The sequence below is a fragment of the Malania oleifera genome, chromosome 9 (genome assembly GCF_029873635.1).
Source record: "Malania oleifera isolate guangnan ecotype guangnan chromosome 9, ASM2987363v1, whole genome shotgun sequence".
NCBI lineage: Eukaryota > Viridiplantae > Streptophyta > Magnoliopsida > Santalales > Ximeniaceae > Malania > Malania oleifera.
This window is the reverse complement of record NC_080425.1, coordinates 42,324,908-42,345,187: the sequence shown is the minus strand read 5'-3', so window position 1 is coordinate 42,345,187 and position 20,280 is coordinate 42,324,908. Positions and strand designations below refer to the sequence as shown.

Genomic DNA, 20,280 nt, shown 5'->3' with positions numbered 1-20,280 from the left:
AAACACATTTTATTAAATGATTTGTTTGAAATATAATTTGTTTAGAAACTATTTTGGGGGGTCAATTTAATTTTAATAGCTCATTGACAATTTCATGCCGTGTATAATACGCTGCAATTAAAATATATTTTAATAATATATTTAGAGATTAATCAGGTAAATTAATTAAAATAACAAATAATAATAAAAATTATATTTACAATTTAAATAATCAAATATTTATTGAGTGCACGGGTGAACAAGTTTATGTAAGTTTAAAAATCCAAAAATACGACAAAATGGGTGCATTTGAGATGAGCTACGCCCAAAAGTAACCGAAGAAGATCATTTCAAGTAGAGCTGTATGCGTTCATAGGTCGCAAATCTACTAGTAGAAAGCCTCTCCACCACCTGGGTCCTCAGTAAGCAAATCTCTGAAATTTGGAGAAACCTCTCTCTCTCTCTCTCTCTCTCTCTCCCTGAAAGTATCTCGGACTCTTTGTTGTAGATCCAGGTCTTGCCCGACGATGGCGTCGTTGCAGTTCACCGTCCGATCGTCCTCTTCGCTGGTTGTCGTCTTTCTCCTTGCTCTCGTCTTGTCGCCGTCGTCCGCATCTGAGTCTGACCACAAGGTAAAGCTCGAGTTCGTCGGTCTGAAGCCCTAGATGCGACTTGGTCTTCGAATCGTAATTCGCTATTTCAGCTTTAAGATCTTGTCATTTTTGCATTATATTTGACCATTCGATTTAGATCTGTTGATTTGGAAATGCCGTGCCTTGTGATTTGATTGCTGAGGTTCGTGATGCTTTGAGGGTTGATTTTGCGGTTTTAATGACGCTGTGAGTGTTCATAGCCTGTGATTTGAGGTCAAGTTTAGTAAGCACACTTTGTCTGTGTGTTTGTGTGCGCTTCTGGTTAAATTCTGGAGTAGAATATCCTCTTTTCATTAGGCATGGCACTGTGGATTGATGTAATGTCTAGGGGTTTTAGATCTCTGTTTTAGATCTTTTGAGAGAGAGAGAGAGAGAGAGAGAGAGAGACGGTGAGGTGCAGAAAATATTATTGTCAATTTCAGTATCTAGAGTCTTCCCAAATTATTTCGCCTTAAGATATTTTTTTTTGGGCAGAAAAGACAGATGTTGTTTCATGCTTTAAACCACAGCCAGTTGCAGCTACCCTTAAACAGAGCTGTCTAAAATGGAATTTTCATCTGTACTGCGTGCAAGCTGTGTAAGAGTTTGCATTTAATGTTGGCCTTTGTGCACATTTTGGCTGTCAAAAGCTTCTAGGTAAGTAGGCGTAACCCATTTCATTGGTTAGGGTGTAGGCAGTTGCTCTAAAATTCTGTCAGTTACTTACGTTTGCTATAGGGGTTCATGTAATTGCTTGAGGTTTGTATATAATCTGTGGCACCCAACTATGAATTTGTTTGTCATGAATTATGCACCTCTAATATGCCGGCCAAGTGTGATCTACATTGCAGAGAAGTAGAACAAGTTGTGCAGTTTAGTGGTGGGAAGTTTCCAGAAAGGTCAACTCTAACGGAACTACTCTTTAGTACAAGCATAAGCGGAAGAAATAATGTAATAATGATGGATGATGGGATGTGAATCAATTTCAAATTGTCACATGCTCCTATCCAATGTTTTGAAAGGCAAATGGGTATGGGGAGGCATTTTATCTTGACGAGGCAAGGCATTTTATCTTGACAAGGCGAGGCAGAGGCCTCAAGGCATTGAGGCGTATGCCTTTTGGGAATTTTATTTTTTTATTTAAAAAATATATAAATAACTTATGCATACAAAAAATTTAAAATAAACATGTTCTTTAAATTTTACCCCTGAAAGATAGCATAGATAGTCTAAACTCAAGCTGGCTGTGGGGGTATTTGCCCATGAATTGCAGGGCCATTGCATGTCTCGTCCAATGAGCTTAATATTTTACTCCAACCCTTGCCCTTCCTGGTTAAAAGAGTGTTAATATTAGTCAGCTCTCTCTCTCTCTCTCTCTCTCTCTCTGACAACCTTGAATGAAATTGAAAAGAGATCTCTTAGTCGTATGGCTTGCTGAAGCGAGAGAAGTTGTCTACAAAGAGGTTTTTGTGCGAATATTTTTGAGAATGTCTGAAGCAATTGAGTGTCAAAGATTTGAATTAGGTCCTGAATGTGGGAGAGATCGCCTGAGAAGACAAAGACGCAGATCTGGAGAAGAACTGAGGTTGGTTGACATTTGAAGCAAGCTGAGAGAAGGGGGGGATTGGGAATCATGGTGCTTGATCAGCTGAAGACAACACCCCGGCCGTCTTGTCAGAGGAGTCTTGACAGAAAAGATTGATTGTCAGAATGAGAGTATTCATTGATGTCAAGGAAAGCTACTTCTTCTGAGGAACTTGCACAAGTGATGGTATTTTTTTTTAAAATAATTTTTTGCTGGCTGCACCTTTTGAGACTTTCGCCTTTTACATTACGCCTTGTGGCATTTTGGCCTCAAAACGCATTAGGTGCGCGGCGTGCGCCTCAAGACTGCCTTTCCAATCAATTCTCCTATGTGACCAATATAAGTTTGAAGCCTACAAAATTTGGTTAGTTTTCATGGCATGATAAAGGTTTGATGACATGCTAATAATTAACCAAGAGTATCACTAGAAGGAATAATGTTATCCACAAATTAGATAACATACTTGGTGCCTACATTGCATGAATATTTAATATCTTGATCTTTGAGTTGTCCTTTTGACTTCACATATTTTCTAATCTGCCTTTTGGTTTTTGTATTATTCTCTCTTTCAATCTCGCTTATTTTATGTTTTTAAGTTTGCCTTTTTCTTCTAATAGCTTGAAGTTAGCTGAATTTAGTTTGTTGATTTTTAATAACTACTCTCAAGGATCAAGCATATAAAAGAATTTTAAAGGAGCAAGCCTACAAAAAAAGTCATAAGGAGCAAAGTGTGTGTGTGTGTGTGTGTTATTCATTACATAACCAATGTTCGGTAATGCCCGGTAGAACTGTGTGAAATAACATGTATTTGAGTACTGTATAAATGCCTTAAAAGCTGAATAGTCTACTTTTGAGGGTAATATAGTCAGCTGGGTATGCACGGAATCAAATTTAATGTTGTTATGCTTATCAAGATGAGAATTTTAGCTACATAAGTTAGTGTTAATATGTGCGTATTAATGTTTGAGAGTGCCTTATCATAAAGAAATATTAACTCAGGATTATTATTGCTTAAAATCATGTGTGATGTGTATATGATGAAATCAGATTGAAGACTTGTGATGGGTTAAATATAAGAAAACGTTTACCTAGATCATTAATGGCTAAAAGCATATGTATGCAATGGAGTTAGCAAAGTGGTGATCTTGGGGCTTTAACTATAACTTACCTAAAATTACAATACCGTAGTTTCTATTGTGCAAAAAACATGTACAATATTTAGATACTATGGGTAACTTTAGATTTTAGGGAAATTAAGAAATATTATTGTTTAGTATTTGCTAGTCCTAGACTATTATATGTTATATCAGGACTTGGGTTCAAGTTTTCTTTTTCTCATGGATGGGATAGGGTTCCTAGGGCATTGAAATTGGGGGGATTTTTTTTTCATGCACATACTAATTATTTGGGTGTTAGAAAAAAAAAATTTCCTTTTTTTTTTTTTATCATTATTGTTTTTTTCCACATCACACACATACGCACAAACTTCAAAAATCTTGAAAATATTGTTCCGGGAGTTTAATCATCTTGGGTTCACTTCTCATGTATAGATGCACACACGCATGCTTGCCCTATTGAAAGGTGAGAGAAGATGGCAAACTTGCTTTATCTTTTGAGATGAAAAGCACAAAATTCTCATAAACCTTAAGTTGTATGGTTATTTGAAATTATTTCAGAATAAAATGCAAACATCTTGATTGTTGTAAATTTACATAAATATATGATGCATAGTTTTTCCTGGTACTTTTACGAAATAAGGAAATGTGTGGAAAATTCTCAGATATCTAGAGGGAATATATAGAAAATTAATCAACAAGCTAAAAGTTAATATATATTGTTTCATCATATTCTAAACCATGGTGTTAAATTTCCATGAAATTGTCAGAATTTCCATGGAAATTTCCGGTTTCCGTGACTCAATATCGAAATGGCAGTCAATTTCCATCTTGCATAATTTCCATCGAAATCTCAACAAATCATCCGAAATTTATCGAAATCTCGAAATTTTAACTAAGCAATGAAATTTCCTCAGAATTCAAATGAAAGATTTAGGAGTGAAGTGAAATTTATATCTTAATTTATTTTATTTATTTTTATCGAAACAAAAGATTATTATACGTGCTTTTGAGATTATATGAAAAAATAAACTTACAACAACATTTTATTTAACAATTCATGTCTAAATTATCATTATTTGTATAATAAATAATATTCAAACAATTTATGAATTTCGTTTGTATTAACTAAATATGTTTAATGCACATTATCTTACAAATAAGTTTGATACCCATACTATATTACAACTTTTCCACCTCAATACCCCATATAGATGTATTTAAATTGTAATATATTAGTCGAATCTGAACATTAAACTTGTACTTCATGGTCCATTAGCTTAACAATCTATGACATTTCTCACCCAACTCATTTGTTATATTACAAAAAAGAAACAATGTAATAATCTCTTGTCAATTTTGTAAGCCACTCAGTTTTTTGGTCAGATTATGACAAATCAACAATTTAAAATTCTCTTGTTAAAATTTTAAGCCAATAAAATGTTTGTTTCTTTGTGACACATTGTGTTCTTCTAGATGCAACTAGTCTGAAGGCAGTGGCAACATGCATTCATATGATCTACTTATTTTTTTAACTTTTTGGGTTGCACACTTTCAGGAAGAATCTGGCTAACATAATGTAAAGATTATGCTCAAACTTATATTAGCTTTTTCACTTTAGTTTCAATCTGACTGACAAAAATCTCTAGTCTAGAAGTGTGAATTCTAATAGGAGTTTTGGTTTTCTATCAGGAGCAATGTTTTGAACCTTTATGTGGAGTGTGTTGTAGCATTCATGAATGGATGAAATGGGTTGCCTTTTAATCTTTAGTACTATGTGCAATACGTAAAGCAGAGGGCGTTGCATGTTTCCCCACTTAGTGAGACGAGCATTCTTCGAGAATGATGTAGGAAAATCTCACACAATTATAAAAAATATGTAGAGATCATAAAAAGGACAACTCATATCAAATTGCAGTCAATGATTGGTTTTCTAGGCTACAGAGTAGAGGACAAGGAATAGAATAACGTTCTTTATTGAATAATCATCAAAACCTAAATAATGATTCAGTTATAGCCTTTAGATACACTTTTATATGGCAAAAATTGTAAGTAAAATCAAATTGCAGCCTTTAAAACCAGTCTTAAATCACCCAATGTAATTTAAAGGAAAGAATTGGAAAAGACACAAAGCCCCTAGATAATTCTGCTGCAGTAATGTGAACGTATTTGTGCTCAGTTGAGTGCAGCCTTTTCTTTTTCCTTTTCTTTGTTTCTTTCTTTTTGTTTTGAAACTTTGCTCCAGATCAGAGAGCCTGATATCTCGACTATTCTCATGTTGAACCTTAATCTTTGCAATACTATTCAGGGGTTGATATTTGGTGTCTAAATTAGCACTTTATATTGAAATTAGTTTTTTTTTTGATCAGTGAAGAAACATTATTAAAGGAAAACTAGGCATTAATAAGATGCCTTTCAGCACAAACAACAAAAAACTAAAACAGACACCAGCCACTGAAGTGCATCCAGGAAATCAAGAATAATAGGGAGGTCCCTCTTGGGCAACCCACAATGACAACTAGAGATCATGGAAATCCGGTTATCTTTAACAACTTGCAAGGAAGAGGCCATCCCATTGAAAGCCCTTCTGTTTCTTTCTTTCCATACCACCAAAAAATAGCAAAGGAATAAGAGAAAGGGCTCTCATTTTGAGCTTGTTGGTGCAGATCCCTTTCCAAGCACAAATCTTGCTCTCAACCAATGCTGCAATGACCCTTTTCTGATTGACCGAGAAAATGGCTGAACTCTAGGGACTCCCAGTCCAGGGGCAATGGAGAAGGATGTGATCCATGGATTCTGCTTCTTTGAGGCACAGGAAACATCTATTAATGGTAGAAATGCCCTTTCTTTGAAGTTTGTCAAGGGTGAGGACCTTTCCCAAGCGGCCTCCTAGGGTGAAAAAAGCAACCTTGGAAGGGTTTTGAAAGTAGTGGGAATCACTTTTTTATTTTCCCCGGAGGGGTTACTATATACATATAACAAATTTGTTTTATTCTATTGATTTTGATGATTAATGTGTTAGCTGACGTATAAGTGTATATAATTTCTATGAAAATGGAATTACATAGTTTGATCATAATGTCAGATTACAAGCTGCTCGTTATTTCTATATTAATTTAAAACAAGGGGCTTCATGTTTTTTTCCTTGGATTCATTTCATGTATCTGCAGTTAAAATTAATTTTGTGTGTATAATTCATATATCTTGGTTCAAGTACCGACTCCTGCAGGCTTTTAAGGGAAAATAACCTATTGTACTTGATGCCTGGCATTTACATCACTTTCCAGAATTGAGTTTTTTGTTGCATTTTCTTGTGTTATTGCATGTTTTTGTAACAAGCAAAATCAAATCTCATGTTGCCTTCCCATAAATCTGCCTGTTTATAATTAGTTAATTTCTCAATGACAAACATGTTGCAACTGTGAATTGTAGATGTGGGTGCTACTGTGTCTCAGCATACATTTGAGTGTGGATGCCAAAATCTAGACTAATTTCCCAAAATCTAGATGGATAAATGGTCATAATATGACGTGAATGCATAACCATATAATGTGTTTGTGTACTTTATATATGTAAATGAGTAAAATGGACTTAATTATTTTTTTTTCAACTAACAATTAATTTGGTGGTGACTGCAGGTCCATTTTTTACTTAAATTTTGCAACATGCATGCCCATACTCATTATCTCCATTTGCATACAACAACAATAAGTCCCACTAGTAGGGTCAGTTGCATGAATCCTTTTCTGCCACTTCACTCGATTGAGAGCGTTTTCCTCTATTAGATTAAGGGCTATTAAATTCTTCCTCACTATCTCATTCCAAGTTATTTTAGGTCTGCTCCTATCCCTTTTCACATTAGAAATAATGACTAACTCACTCCTCCTCATATGTGCTCTACTAAGCTTCGTTTCAAATGCCTAAACCATTTAAGCCGCCTCCCTTGTCTTGTTTCGGACTGGGGCTATACCTAAATTATTGCGCATATGCTCCTTTCTTATTTTATCTTATAATGTTATACCACTCATCTACCTTAACAGTCGCAATTCAGCAACTTTTACTTTTTGTACATGTTTTTTAGTTGTCCAACATTTTGAACCATAAAACATAGTCGACCTTATAGCAATCTTATGAAATAAGGGTATTCTATGATCACACAACACCCTTAGCACATTCCTCCATTTTTCCCAACCTATTTTAATTCTATGTATTACATTTTCTTCAATTTCCCCTTCCACTTGCATATTTGATTCCAGATATCAAAATCTATTAGTGCTATTAATTTATTGATTATCAAATTTAATCTTCTCTCCACTCCTACTCCTTATATTATTGAAATTATGTTTCATATATTTTTTTCTTATTACTACTTATCCTAAAACCTTTGAATTCTAATGCGGTTCTCCAAAGTTCTAACTTATAGATTCCACTTTGCTCTTGCTATCATCAGCCAACACAATATCATCTGTAAGCAACATACACCAAGGGATCTCATTTTAGATATTCTTATTAAGTTCATCAATCACTAAAGTAAAAACATATGGACTCAAAGTAGAACCTTGATGTAGACCTATTGTGGTTGGAAAATTTCGAGATTCCCCTTCGATAGTCCTAATGCTAGTCACTACTTTACATACATATCCTTAATAACCTCAGTATATCTACTGTATACCCCCTTCTTTTCTAAGATCCACCAAAGAACTTCTCTGGGTACTCTATCATATGCTTTCTCTAGCTCAAAAGGTCATATGCAAGTTCCTATTCTTTTTCCTAAAATTTTCCATGAAACTTAAATGATAAATAGCTTCTGTTGTTTATCTCTCAGGCATAAAACCAAATTGATTTTATGATATCCTCGTTTCTAGTTTTATTCATAATTTCATCGTGTGACTTATAATCTTAATTCCACGATTGTTATTACAATTTTGAATATTGCCTTTGTTTTTGTATAAAGGTATTAACTTACTTTTTCCTCCATTCCTTTGACATTTTCTTAGTTTTTATAATAATGTTGAATAGGTTAGTTAACCAAATATTTCCTTTATCCCCTAAATATTTCCAAACTTCAATTGATAATTATATCGGGTCCTGCAAAGATTTCCCACTTTCCATCTTTTTTAACACCACCTTAATTTCAATGACTTTAATTTTGCGAATAAATCTCTTATTTTTTGTCCTCTCCCCATTTGTCGTTTTTAATCTTTCATTTTAGTTCTCATTAAGCAACTTATCAAAGTATCTTCGCCACCTCTCTTTTATGTCTTCTTCTCTAGTTAAGACATATTATTTTCATCCTTTATACATTTTACATCACCTAATGCATCCTTTATACATTTTACATCACCTAATGCATTCTTTCTCTAGCTCCAGCAAGTCTATAAATGTCTTTTTCCTCCTTCCTTTGTATCTAATCTAGTATATAAAGTATCATAAGCTCTATGTTTAGCTTCACTAATAGTCTATTTTTGCATTTTTTCTTGCCTCTTTATATTTTTTAAGATTTTCTATATATGTACAAATTTGGCATATTGTACGTTTTTTTTTTTACTTTTTTTTTTTTTTGGTTTTAACGGCTTTTTGGACTTCTTGATCCCACCACCAACTTTCTTTACTACCCCGAGTATCTACCTTTCGATTCACCTAAAACCTCTTTTTGCTGTCCTTATAATAGAGTCAGCTATTTTATTCCAAATAGTATTTGAATCTACCTTACCCTCTATCGTCCAATCATACTTTTGATTATTTTATCTTTCAATTTAACTATATTATCTTTCTTCAAGCTTCACCATCTAGTCCTCCTGTGTTGATTTATGTTACTCCTCTTCCATTTTTTAGTATGTATATCTAATACTAGAACTCTATGTTGTGTAGTCAAACTTTCACCTAGGACAACTTTACAATCCTTACAAGATAGACGATCCCTCTTCTTAGTTAAAAATAAATTTCTTTGGCTTTTAGTAAGCCCACTTTTTAAAGTTACAAGTGTTATTCTCTTTTTATAAAACAAGTATTCAATATAATCAAATTGTAAAACATGGCAAAATGTTGAATTTTAGGGTCTACATTTTGTTGGTCTTAATGTCTTACCCTTCCATAGGGTTTGCTACCATTATATAGAAGAAGTTTACATAGTTGGTGCTATATTTTCAGGCATATTTTCTGCACCTAAATGCTGCCAGAAATTCTGGAGCATGTTGACAGAATTTCAGGCACATGTTCAGTGCCAGCATGCTGCCTAATTGCAGCATTATTTACGGCTACACAATAAATATAAAATAAACATCATAGAATACAAATTATTAACCGTGTTTTCCCACACTCCCCCTCAAGCTGGCGAATGGGTATTTTCCATCCCCAGCTTGGATACAATACTCTGAAACTACTTTACCCCTGCCTGGATATTTTGCAATTTGTTGGGATCGAACAATCTCATCCGATTGTGTTGTAGCGGTTGTCTCTGCAACCTCCTACATTCTTCACGAACAATGATCTCTTGGCGATTAAGGCCGATCACTCGAAACCACCAGCAATGAAGGCTGATAAGAAATAAATTTCAGCAATGAAGGCTGATCACAAACAATGATCCCATTGCAATTAAGGCCTGATCATTTGAAACCACCAGCAATGAAGGCTGGTAAGAAATAAATTTCAGCAATGAAGGCTGATCACCTACAATGATCCCATGGCAATTAAGGTCCGATCATTTGAAACCACCAGCAATGAAGGCTGGTAACGGTAGAAATAAAAACAGAAACTGCTCCAATAAATTTCAGCAATGAAGGCTGATCACAAACAATGATCCCATGGCAATTAAGGCCTGATCATTTGAAACCATCAGCAATGAAGGCTGAACAGAAAGATGCAAAAAATACTCAGTTTTTGAACTAAAAACCAGAGTGAAACAGCAAAGAAGCAGCAGCAGGTTCTGATACCATGTTGGATTTCAGCAATGAATGCTCTGATAACATGTTGAATTTTAGGGTCTACATTTTGTTGGTCTTAATGTCTTACCCTTCCATAGGGTTTGCTATCATTATATAGAAGAAGTTTACATAGTTGGTGCCATATTTTCAGGCATATTTTCAGCATGCTGCCAGAAATTCTGGATCATGCTGCCAGAATTTCAGGCAGGCACATGTTCAGTGCCAGCATGCTGCCTAATTGCAGCATTATTTACAGCTACACAATAAATATAAAATAAACATCATAGAATACAAATTATTAACCATGTTTTCCCACACAAAATCTAACATTGTATCACCGGCCTCATTTTAATCTCCATGTCCATAGTCTCCATGTATCTTTTCATAGCCTATATTATCCTTTCTAATATATCCATTTAAATCAACTCCTATGAATTTCTTTTTATATGTTGGTATCCCTTGTAAAATTCTACCCATATTTTTCTAAAATTGTCTTTTAAGATTTTCTGCTAGGCCTTTTTGAGGAGCATACACACTAATGACATTTACTATTTGTCTAGAGCTATCCTGATTTTAATGATCTTATCCCCTATTCCTTTAACATCTACTACGTTATTTTTTAGGTCTTTGTCTACAATAATTCCACCCTGTTTCTATGTTTCTCTTTTCCAGTGTACCAAATTTTAAATTCTGATTTTCAGTTTCTCTAGCTTTCTCCCCTATCATTTCGTCTCTTGAAGGCAGATTATTCCGTACTTTTGCCTGTAAGTGCCCCTATATTTCAAGTTGCTGATCTAATCCTAGTTTCTTGTGCTAATTTCTTATTCCTCTCCCTTCTACACTGACATGGTCTCTATTCCCTTGACCTAGGTGAATTTGGTAAGAATTCATGATGAAAAGATTTGACAAAGTTTTATGTTGGCTGTCAGCTACTTAAGACCACAACCCTGTTCCTTTATCCAGGCTTGAGACCGGTTGTGTGTACAATGATAATTTGTGTTACACAGGCGAAGTACAAGTTTGAGTTTTTTTTTTAATGCAAACTTATCTCCATCTTGTATGAATAACGTTTTTAATGATTGAAGATTTTTGTAAGAGATTTTCAGGAAGCCATAAGTGAGGGGCAATTGAGAGTGTGCAATCCGCAAAGAGGACAATCATGTGTCTAAAAGCGGACTAATTATGGGATTTATGGCTGGTTTCCTATTTAATAATTCCAGATCCTTCGGATGAATTAGACAGAATAAGCCTGGTGGGCTGAGGTTGGGGCTTGTTAATGAGAGCCCAAATCTTTCTTTGCCCAAACCTGGACATTGCATTTTATTCTTATACTCCTTAACCAAGAAGAGTTACTTGTCACCTGCCTATCGAACCAATTGTACATCCCAGTACTAGTAGCCAAGACCAAGACATCTAATGGCATCACTCTATTTGGTAATTGTCACCCCACTGCTACCATAAAATATCCCCCACTTGCCTCACTTGAGAATACTTTAGATCACATTTACTGATTTGCTTTACTCTATATCTCCTCACATTCCCACACAAAAAAGAATTAGCCTAACTCAATCTTACTTCACTTTCTTCTACGTTCATCATTCCATCATCCCTGTATTCTCCTTTCCTCTACCCTTACATTTCCATTTTCTCCCTCGCCTTCCATGTGATACTTAAGCTCCTAAGGATTGTTGGATGTTTGTGTTGATTATCTCTACTTCTCTCGTCACTTGTGTGCAACATAACCTCACCTACCTTTTTGAAGAACCCATATTTTGTTTCAATGTTGATCTAAGGCATTGGATTTGACATCTTCTCCAAATCTCGACACTGCCACAGCTATCGAGTCTGTGTGTGAGAACTTATGCACAAAAGCATGTGTGGATTATGGAGTAAAGATATGATAATGCTCTAGTATACGTTTAGTACTAAATGATGCATTTTTTTTTTTTTGGCAAGTCTGTAAGCAGATTTGAGTACACTGCTGTGAACTTGCTTCTCTTTTATTTTCTGTCATTTTTCTATATATTGATTTCTTCATTTTGTATTTTTACCTTCGATTTTTTCTCCAATTCTACAACATTTGTCCTGCCTGATCAGTGATCAACTTTAATATTGTTGGTCCTATTTCCATAAGCCTGCAGTGCTCCATCTTCTTGTGCTACGTTGCCAAACTATTATTTCTTTCTGGTTTTAAGCCCTGAACACCCTCCCCCAGTGAAATAAAGGCAGAATTGAATATTCTACTTGTGAATTTGATGATATTAATTTATAGCATATGTTCTGATTTAAGAAAAAAATATTCCATTTTTAGGACTGGCAATCCTGTTCCATATTTATTTTGCTCTATTGCATGATATGATGTTGTATATCTCCACATACTCTATATAAATTCACTGACACCTTTTATTTTATCCGCAGTATGAAAAAGATGAGCTAGTTACCCTGTGGGTAAATAAAGTTGGTCCATATAATAATCCACAAGAAACATACAATTATTTCAGCCTTCCATTTTGTCACCCATCTGGCAACATGGCTCACAAATGGGGTGGCCTTGGTGAGGTCCTGGGTGGAAATGAACTTATCGATAGCCAGATTGACATAAAGTTCCGAAGTATGATTATTTCTTTGCTATAGCTCGTTATCTTGTTTGAATGTGATTAGAGTGAAGCTATAGAATTTTGATTTTTGTTGCAGAAAATGTGGATAGGAGCACCATTTGTGAACTTGAACTTGATGAGCTAAAGGTCAAACAGTTCAAGGATGCAATTGAGAACAGCTATTGGTTTGAATTCTTCATGGGTATGTTATTACAATTTCTTTGTATTACTAATTCATTTATTGGTGTGATTATTCAAAGTTGAGAGTTCATATGGTGCATATTTAAATCCTCTGCTGCAAAAAGTCCTCTCTCTCTCTCTCTGATGTAAAATATGGCAGAATATAATAAAGCCTCTGTCACAAGCATTCCTCTCTATCTACTATAAAATATGGCAGAATACAACTACACCTTCAAAAAACTGTGGTAGCTATGGTAGAATACATTTATGCTTAAGAAAAAATAATGCCAGAATACAATGGCTGAATACAATTAATAATTATTTTTCTGGATGGATGGAACTCTGTGTATGTGATTGTTAGCTTACCACTTTACCTAAAAGCTTGAGCTATTAGGTTTTGGGCCAACAATGTGACATCTTTAACACTCCCTTGCACTTGCAGCCGGATAGCACGTGGAGAAATAAACACACGATAAATTACACCCTTTATAGGGAATACAAAATTTTTTTAAACACCATACGATAAATGTGGGCAAACCTAGGACCTCCTGGTAAGCAGCTCTGATACCATGTTGGATTCGCACTTTGCATAAAAGCTTAAGCTGTTTGATTGTGGGCCAACAATGTATATCAAGCTTTGACAGTGATACTGCTCACTTTTAAAAAACTAGGGCTGCTTTTCATGACATAGAAGTAAATATATAATGGAACTAATAAAAAATCTCATTTCCCTTGTTATCAGTTTTTCTTGTGTTTGGTGCGCAATAAATTTAGTATTTTCTTATTTTCTTCCAGAGAGGTCAGGGGGATGTGGGGAGGCTTACATAGTGATGGAAATTGATTTTTTACTTTGGTTAAATGGAATTTTTTTTATGGTACAAACAGTGACAAAAGGTGTTCATCTTTTCACTCGAGGAGTAAAAATATGCATGATCTGTTCTTGAGGTGTATGCTCAGGTTTTTGAGGCACATTGATATGTGTTATTTATTTATTTATTTGTTTATTATTTTTTTATTTTATTTTTTTGTTTGATTTGATTTTACCTCATCTCAGTTCAAGAGTACCCTGTGTACACGTAACATTTGTACTCATGGGACCAGTTTTGCACTGTTTAATATTGTTGAATAATTGATTTATGTGAAAAAAAACCTGGTAATATGGGCGTATGAGCCTTTTTTATTTGTTTCATGCTTCTTTTTTGTGTTCTAGTTTTATAGCTTTTATGTGCTATAATTTATTGGAGCATTCACTAAGTACCTTAATTTATTTTTATTTTTATTTTTTTTCTCTGATTGCATTTGATTTGGTCTCCGGTGTGCTGATCATACAAGTTCAGATGATCTGCCTTTATGGGGTATGCATTCCTTTAACTCTAAAGCGTTTTCAATTTTTGAATTTGGGGATAGCTGATACTTATTCTAGAATATATTATTCTACCCATGTTGTAGGCTTTGTTGGTGAGCTGCATCCTGATAGGAACAGTGATAACAAGAAGCATGTGCTTTTTACCCATAAGAGCATTGCTGTTCAATACAACAAAGATCAGGTTTGTGGTTACTAAACCTCCACATGAATTGGATTATGGGTCTTCTTGTGATCCATTCTTGGCTTTACTGTTGAAGTTTCTAATCTTTCAGATTATTCATGTTAATCTCTCTCAAGAAAGCCCAAAACCATTGGAAGCTGGGAGAACATTGGACCTGACATATTCTGTCAAATGGATTCCAACTAATACCACATTTGCACGTCGCTTTGATGTTTATCTGGACTACCCTTTCTTTGAGCATCAGGTAATATTTTCTATTTGCAGTTTTCTGATTTCCTCCCATGATGATAACCAGTGCATCTACCCTAGTGGAAATTTGATTCTCATACCCACAATACATGTGCATTTGTGATGCCAGTGATTTAAATCAAGTATGAATGACTTGCCTTTTCTTTGGTTTTTTCCTTTTAGTATTTGATTACCTGTTTATTTCCTTAGTCTTTGTTTTGCTCTGATAATTGTGTCCACTGTAAAATGTGCAGATTCATTGGTTCTCCATTTTTAATTCATTTATGATGGTTATCTTCCTTACTGGTTTGGTGTCCATGATATTGATGCGTACTCTCAGAAATGACTATGCAAAATATGCTCGGGAAGATGATGATCTGGAGACTCTGGTGCTGCTGTCTATAATTTTTGTTATTTATGCTCTGTTTCTGTCTCTCTCTCTCTCTCTTCCTTGTGTATGTGTTTTTTTGGGTAATCTTCTCAATTGTCAGCACTTCATTCACAGGAAAGAGATGTAAGTGAAGAGTCTGGATGGAAGCTTGTTCATGGGGACGTATTCCGGCCTCCACGCAGTTTAGTTCTACTTTCGGCTGTTGTTGGCACAGGTGCTCAGCTTGCACTGCTTGTTCTGCTTGTCATATTATTGGCAATTGTTGGAATGTTGTATATTGGGTAAGTTGGCTCTCGACAAGGAATTGTATTTATTGGTGTTTCAAGTTATTATATTTTATTTTTTTCTGTTTATTGTCTCTTTGATCTTTTTTAGCTGTGTTGGCAGCACTGTTTTTCTCCTATGACTTTCTGGTTTTATACCTGCACCGCCTTCTTGATATTGTTATGAATTTCTTTTTAATGCTATATCTCAGGCGAGGAGCAATTGTCACAACTTTCATAGTTTGTTATGCTCTTACATCATTCATTTCGGGGTATGTGAGTGGTGGGATGTACTCGCGCAATGGGGGTATGCACTTCAGCAATGCACTGGCAATTTTTTTTCCCATTTATTTGAGAACAATTGGGCTGTTAGATTACTTAGATTACTTCAACCCATTGTCCCATCTGACACGTCATGTCTAGATGGCCTTTTGTTTGATTTTATTGGCATAGTTTTGCTGAAGTATTATTTTTATGTCATATTATCAGGAAAAAGCTGGATAAAGTCGATGATCCTCACAGCATCTCTTTTTCCATTCATGTGCTTTGGGATTGGTTTCATCTTGAACACGATTGCTATATTCTATGGATCCCTTGCAGCTATTCCCTTTGGCACAATGGTGGTGGTTTTCATCATTTGGGCTTTCATTTCTTTCCCTTTGGCACTTCTAGGTACAGTTGTTGGAAGAAACTGGAGCGGAGCTCCAAATAACCCATGTCGTGTGAAGACCATTCCTCGTCCAATCCCTGAGAAGAAATGGTACCTCACTCCATCTGTAGTCTCAATGATGGGAGGTTTGCTGCCCTTTGGTAGTATATTCATTGAGATGTATTTTGTCTTCACATCCTTCTGGAATTACAAGGTAAAGTTTTTAACTATATTGTTAGAAATTCTTGTAAAACAATCAGGTAGTTATTTGTACAATTGGATAAGATTTAACAGTTCAACATGCTCTTTTTCTTTAACTGTTGATTACAGCCTTGCATGATTCTGAGACCCTGAAAAATTATTGGGTTGTGTTGTATTTTATGATAATAGCACCATTTTATGTGGCTTTTAATCCATATTTTGATGGCAGAAGTCGTTTTCTAGGATGGATCATTCCAAAAAATGGAGTGCATTATGATTTGTTGTAGAATATAATTTGAAATCAATGATATTTTAGAATTGCTAATCAGGAACTGAAGACTGTCCTGGCATCAGTGTGGAAATCTCCAACAGAACAAGAAAAGGGGGTGGGGGGAAGGCCTTAATGTGAAAAAAAAGTGCTGAGAATCTGAGATACTTTTTGTGAGCAGAGCCTGTGGCCTAGTTGAAATGAAGCAGCTATATTGATGTGCTAAACCCAGCCTACAGAGCTTTTATTAGTAATTTTATCATAAAGTGTGAATATAATTTTAAAAATTTCTTTGCTCACCAATATTTTCTGAGAAGCTACTGTTGATACATAATTGAACCACTCATTAATTGGGGCTATGGTATTGATGGGGGCAAGTAGTTTGCATAATGCTAATTGAGATATGCCATCCATTGCTGTACTTATTTTTGCTGTTCTTGCTGGATACAGGTGTACTACGTGTATGGCTTTATGCTGTTGGTTTTTCTGATTCTCATTATTGTCACTGTGTGTGTGACAATTGTGGGAACTTATTTCTTGCTAAATGCTGAGAATTATCATTGGCAGTGGACTTCATTCTTCTCTGCTGCCTCAACAGCTGTTTATGTGTATTTGTATTCAATATATTACTACCACGTGAAGACTAAAATGTCAGGTTTCTTCCAGACCAGTTTCTATTTTGGATACACCCTGATGTTTTGTCTTGGTTTGGGAATCCTCTGCGGTAAGTGTTTGCAGCTTTCATTTGGTTCTTTTATTCAACTATTTGTATTTGTCTGTGTCAACACTTTTTGGTGTTGCGTTTGGGAAATGCTATGTGTAATTATAAACGTAATATTGACTGGTGTCTGTAGTGCATCAATGGTTCTGAAGGTTAATTTCATTAGCAAATTTCATCATCTGCTTGAAATTGGATCAAAATTCCAAATTTCAAAAATATTTTTGCCTACAATTTTCAAATATTGGAAGGTTATTTACAACTAATCCCTTGACTGAAGGCTAGATCTTCTGCCGAAGAATTGTGGGTGTGGTTGGAAATCAAAGCTTGTACAGAAAGAAACAAAGAACTGCACAACTAGTACATCTCTGGTTTTTTGGATTGTGCAGGGGGGGAATAGAAGGGCCTTTGAAGAGAGGAATGCTCTCTTGTTAAGGCTCGAGGACAGATGGCTAAGAGGCTGAAAATTTTGTATAGCGGAAATTGTGATTTGGATGTACATGCCATCTTAAGCCTTTTTGACTTGCCAAGGAGGTTGGCTCTCCTTGGTCTCTTGCTGATGAGTTTACACTGTTTTACAGATTAAAAAATATATAGATATAATGGAAGGTTGTGAAGGAACTAACTGACCTTGATCAAATTTATGAGGGGGCTTAAATTCGCCGGAAAAGCTTGAAGTTTCTGAAATCCCGTTGATTTAAAAGCTAGTTTTTGTTTAGGTCCTATATATCTTGGAGAACCTGTTTTTCCCCTTTATTTGTCTATCAGATTGACTTGAGCACAATGAACATTTGTGCCTGCTTTGGCCACACCTTTTGTGTTTTTCCTGGCAATTGTAATACCCATGGAATTCTTCCTTTTCTGCATGTCGTGCAATTTTAATGATGTCTCTCTTTGAATCCGCAGGGGCTGTTGGCTACCTAGGTTCTGCTTTGTTCGTGAGAAGGATTTACAGGAACATCAAGTGTGACTAAGTCTTCTCGAAAAAGAAATAGATACAATGGTGCTTCCCCAAGCTTTTGATGGGATAGAATAAGCATTTTAGAGGAAGCCTCAGGTCACGTATTGGGGACCCAGAAGACATTTACAGATAGAAATCACAAGGTTTTGAAGATGGGGTTGTATGTTTGTCTTGGACTAGGGAAGGCCCCGAGATTTTTTTTCCCGGCTTATTGTAATTGAAAGCCTTGTCAAGTTAATTTAGAATGCAGACATTGTTTTATAACCCGGACAAAAGCCTTAGCTATTTTTCCTTCAATCCTCAACAAATAGATGGCCAATGTAAGGACTGCTGCAGGACCGCATTTTTCCTCTCCTTCCCTGTTGCACATCTTTTGGGAGAGGAACACCGAGGGGAAGGACGCGGAAAATGCATATTGTGGTTGTGAATTATATGTGCACGTCTAGTCGATTTTTATCGATAGTTTTGAGGATGTGGTGTTAGCTGAACTAATGGTTTGAATTTTCATTTTCATGAGGTAGCCAGCCATATGCTTGCCGCGTCTGTATGAGCAACCAAGGGCCGGTTTAGGAGCTGAGCTGTTTGGTCTCAGAAACGAAAATTAAAAATTAAAAATAGAAATTAAAAATTAGAAATCCGTAACCTTTTTTGTTAACATTTGTAAAATTAAAAATTAATTAAAAAATTCTCATTTTCGTCTTTAAATTAAATAATATTATAAAAATACGAGTAAAATAATAAAATTACAAAAAATATATATTAAAAAAAGTATTAAAATAAAATAAAATTTATTATAATTATTTAACTTAGTTGTTTTACTTTTAAAAATTATTCTATGATACAAATTTTATTGGATGTGAGAAAGTATTTTGTAACTATTATTATCATTTTTTGAAACTTGTATGTCTTAACTATATTCAAAATTATATAATTATTTAAATTTGATTTTAATGTAAAAGTGCATAAAATGAATAATTTAATTCAAAAAAATTATTTTTGGATATTAAAATTTTTTGGCATCAAAATAACTAAAAATCATAAAATTTAGTTTTTACTTTTTTAGTAAACAATAAAAAATCGGCAACAAATAAATATGTTTTTATGATATGATAAACAGAACAAAAAAAAAATAGAAAACAATAATGGTGGAATCATAATTACAGTCCAATTGAGCTTTATAAATTAAGTTCAATTTCTGATAAAAATATTATAAAAGCAAAATAATAATATTAATTACGGCTACTATAATAATAATAATAATAATAATAATAATAATAATGTCAAGAATGACATAAATAAAAAAAAAAATCAAAATAGCAATTATTTTAAAGTTCAATTATATTAATAATGTTTATTACAATAATAATAATAATAATAATAATAATAATAATAATAATAAAGGGTTACAATAAGAACTATTATTATTTAAGGATAATAATTATTATAAAATAGCTCCCTTAAGGTGGCTCAAGTGATAAATTCAAAACTCTTTTGGTTAAATGACTAAAGTTCGAGTCTTGGGATTACGACTTTCAATTGGAGATAATACCTTTATATTTAAGTGGAAAAGGGTAGATTGGCAGTCCCATTATCTTGCTAGATTAGTCGAGTGTCCAAAGAGCCTAAGATACTATTGTTTTAAAAAGTATATTACAAAATAATTAAAAATAATAATTAATGAGAATTAAAATAATAATAATAACAAAAGGAAAAATAAAATATTATTATTTTAAAGTTCATAATTATTATAAAATAATAAAAATAATAATAACTATAAAAATAATAATTACTTAAATAATAATCACTATTGTAAGATAATAATAAAAAATAATAATGAAACAAAAAATAAATCAATAATACTAATTATTATTATAACATAATAAAAATAATAAGTAATAATAATTTTAATAAAAATAATATTTATTGTTTTAAAAATAACAACAACAATAATAATAATAAATAAGGAAAAACTAATAATAACTAGTATTATTCTAAATAAAAAAATGATAAAACTAATAGTTACATTAATAATGATCACTATTA

At 34.1% G+C, this 20,280-nt stretch overlaps 1 protein-coding gene across 3 annotated transcripts; it reads left to right on the top strand.

Moving 5' to 3' along the window:
- The first annotated feature begins 232 nt into the window (after positions 1-232).
- Positions 233-18,709, top strand: LOC131163904 (transmembrane 9 superfamily member 1). Of its 3 annotated transcripts, XM_058120727.1 has the most exons (13): positions 233-401; positions 488-611; positions 12,653-12,845; positions 12,929-13,033; positions 14,349-14,366; positions 14,461-14,558; positions 14,650-14,802; positions 15,041-15,175; positions 15,292-15,458; positions 15,653-15,747; positions 15,930-16,303; positions 17,009-17,282; positions 18,183-18,709. In XM_058120727.1, the coding sequence occupies exons 2-13, from the start codon at positions 507-509 to the stop codon at positions 18,248-18,250; spliced, it is 1,785 nt and encodes a 594-aa protein (XP_057976710.1). In that variant the 5' UTR covers positions 233-401; positions 488-506; the 3' UTR covers positions 18,251-18,709. The 3 variants fall into 3 exon arrangements, with proteins under 3 accessions (XP_057976710.1, XP_057976707.1, XP_057976709.1); XM_058120724.1 differs by having other exon boundaries at positions 17,009-18,709; XM_058120726.1 differs by having other exon boundaries at positions 347-611.
- The last annotated feature ends 1,571 nt before the right edge of the window (positions 18,710-20,280 follow it).

Coding starts and splice junctions, on each gene's coding strand:
- LOC131163904 (XM_058120724.1), top strand. CDS start 507: ATGGCGTCGTTGCAGTTCACCGTCCGATCGTCCTCTTCGCTGGTTGTC. Junction 12,846..12,928: donor GATTGACATAAAGTTCCGAA/GTATGATTATTT, acceptor TTTTTGTTGCAG/AAAATGTGGATAGGAGCACC. Junction 14,803..15,040: donor ACCCTTTCTTTGAGCATCAG/GTAATATTTTCT, acceptor TAAAATGTGCAG/ATTCATTGGTTCTCCATTTT.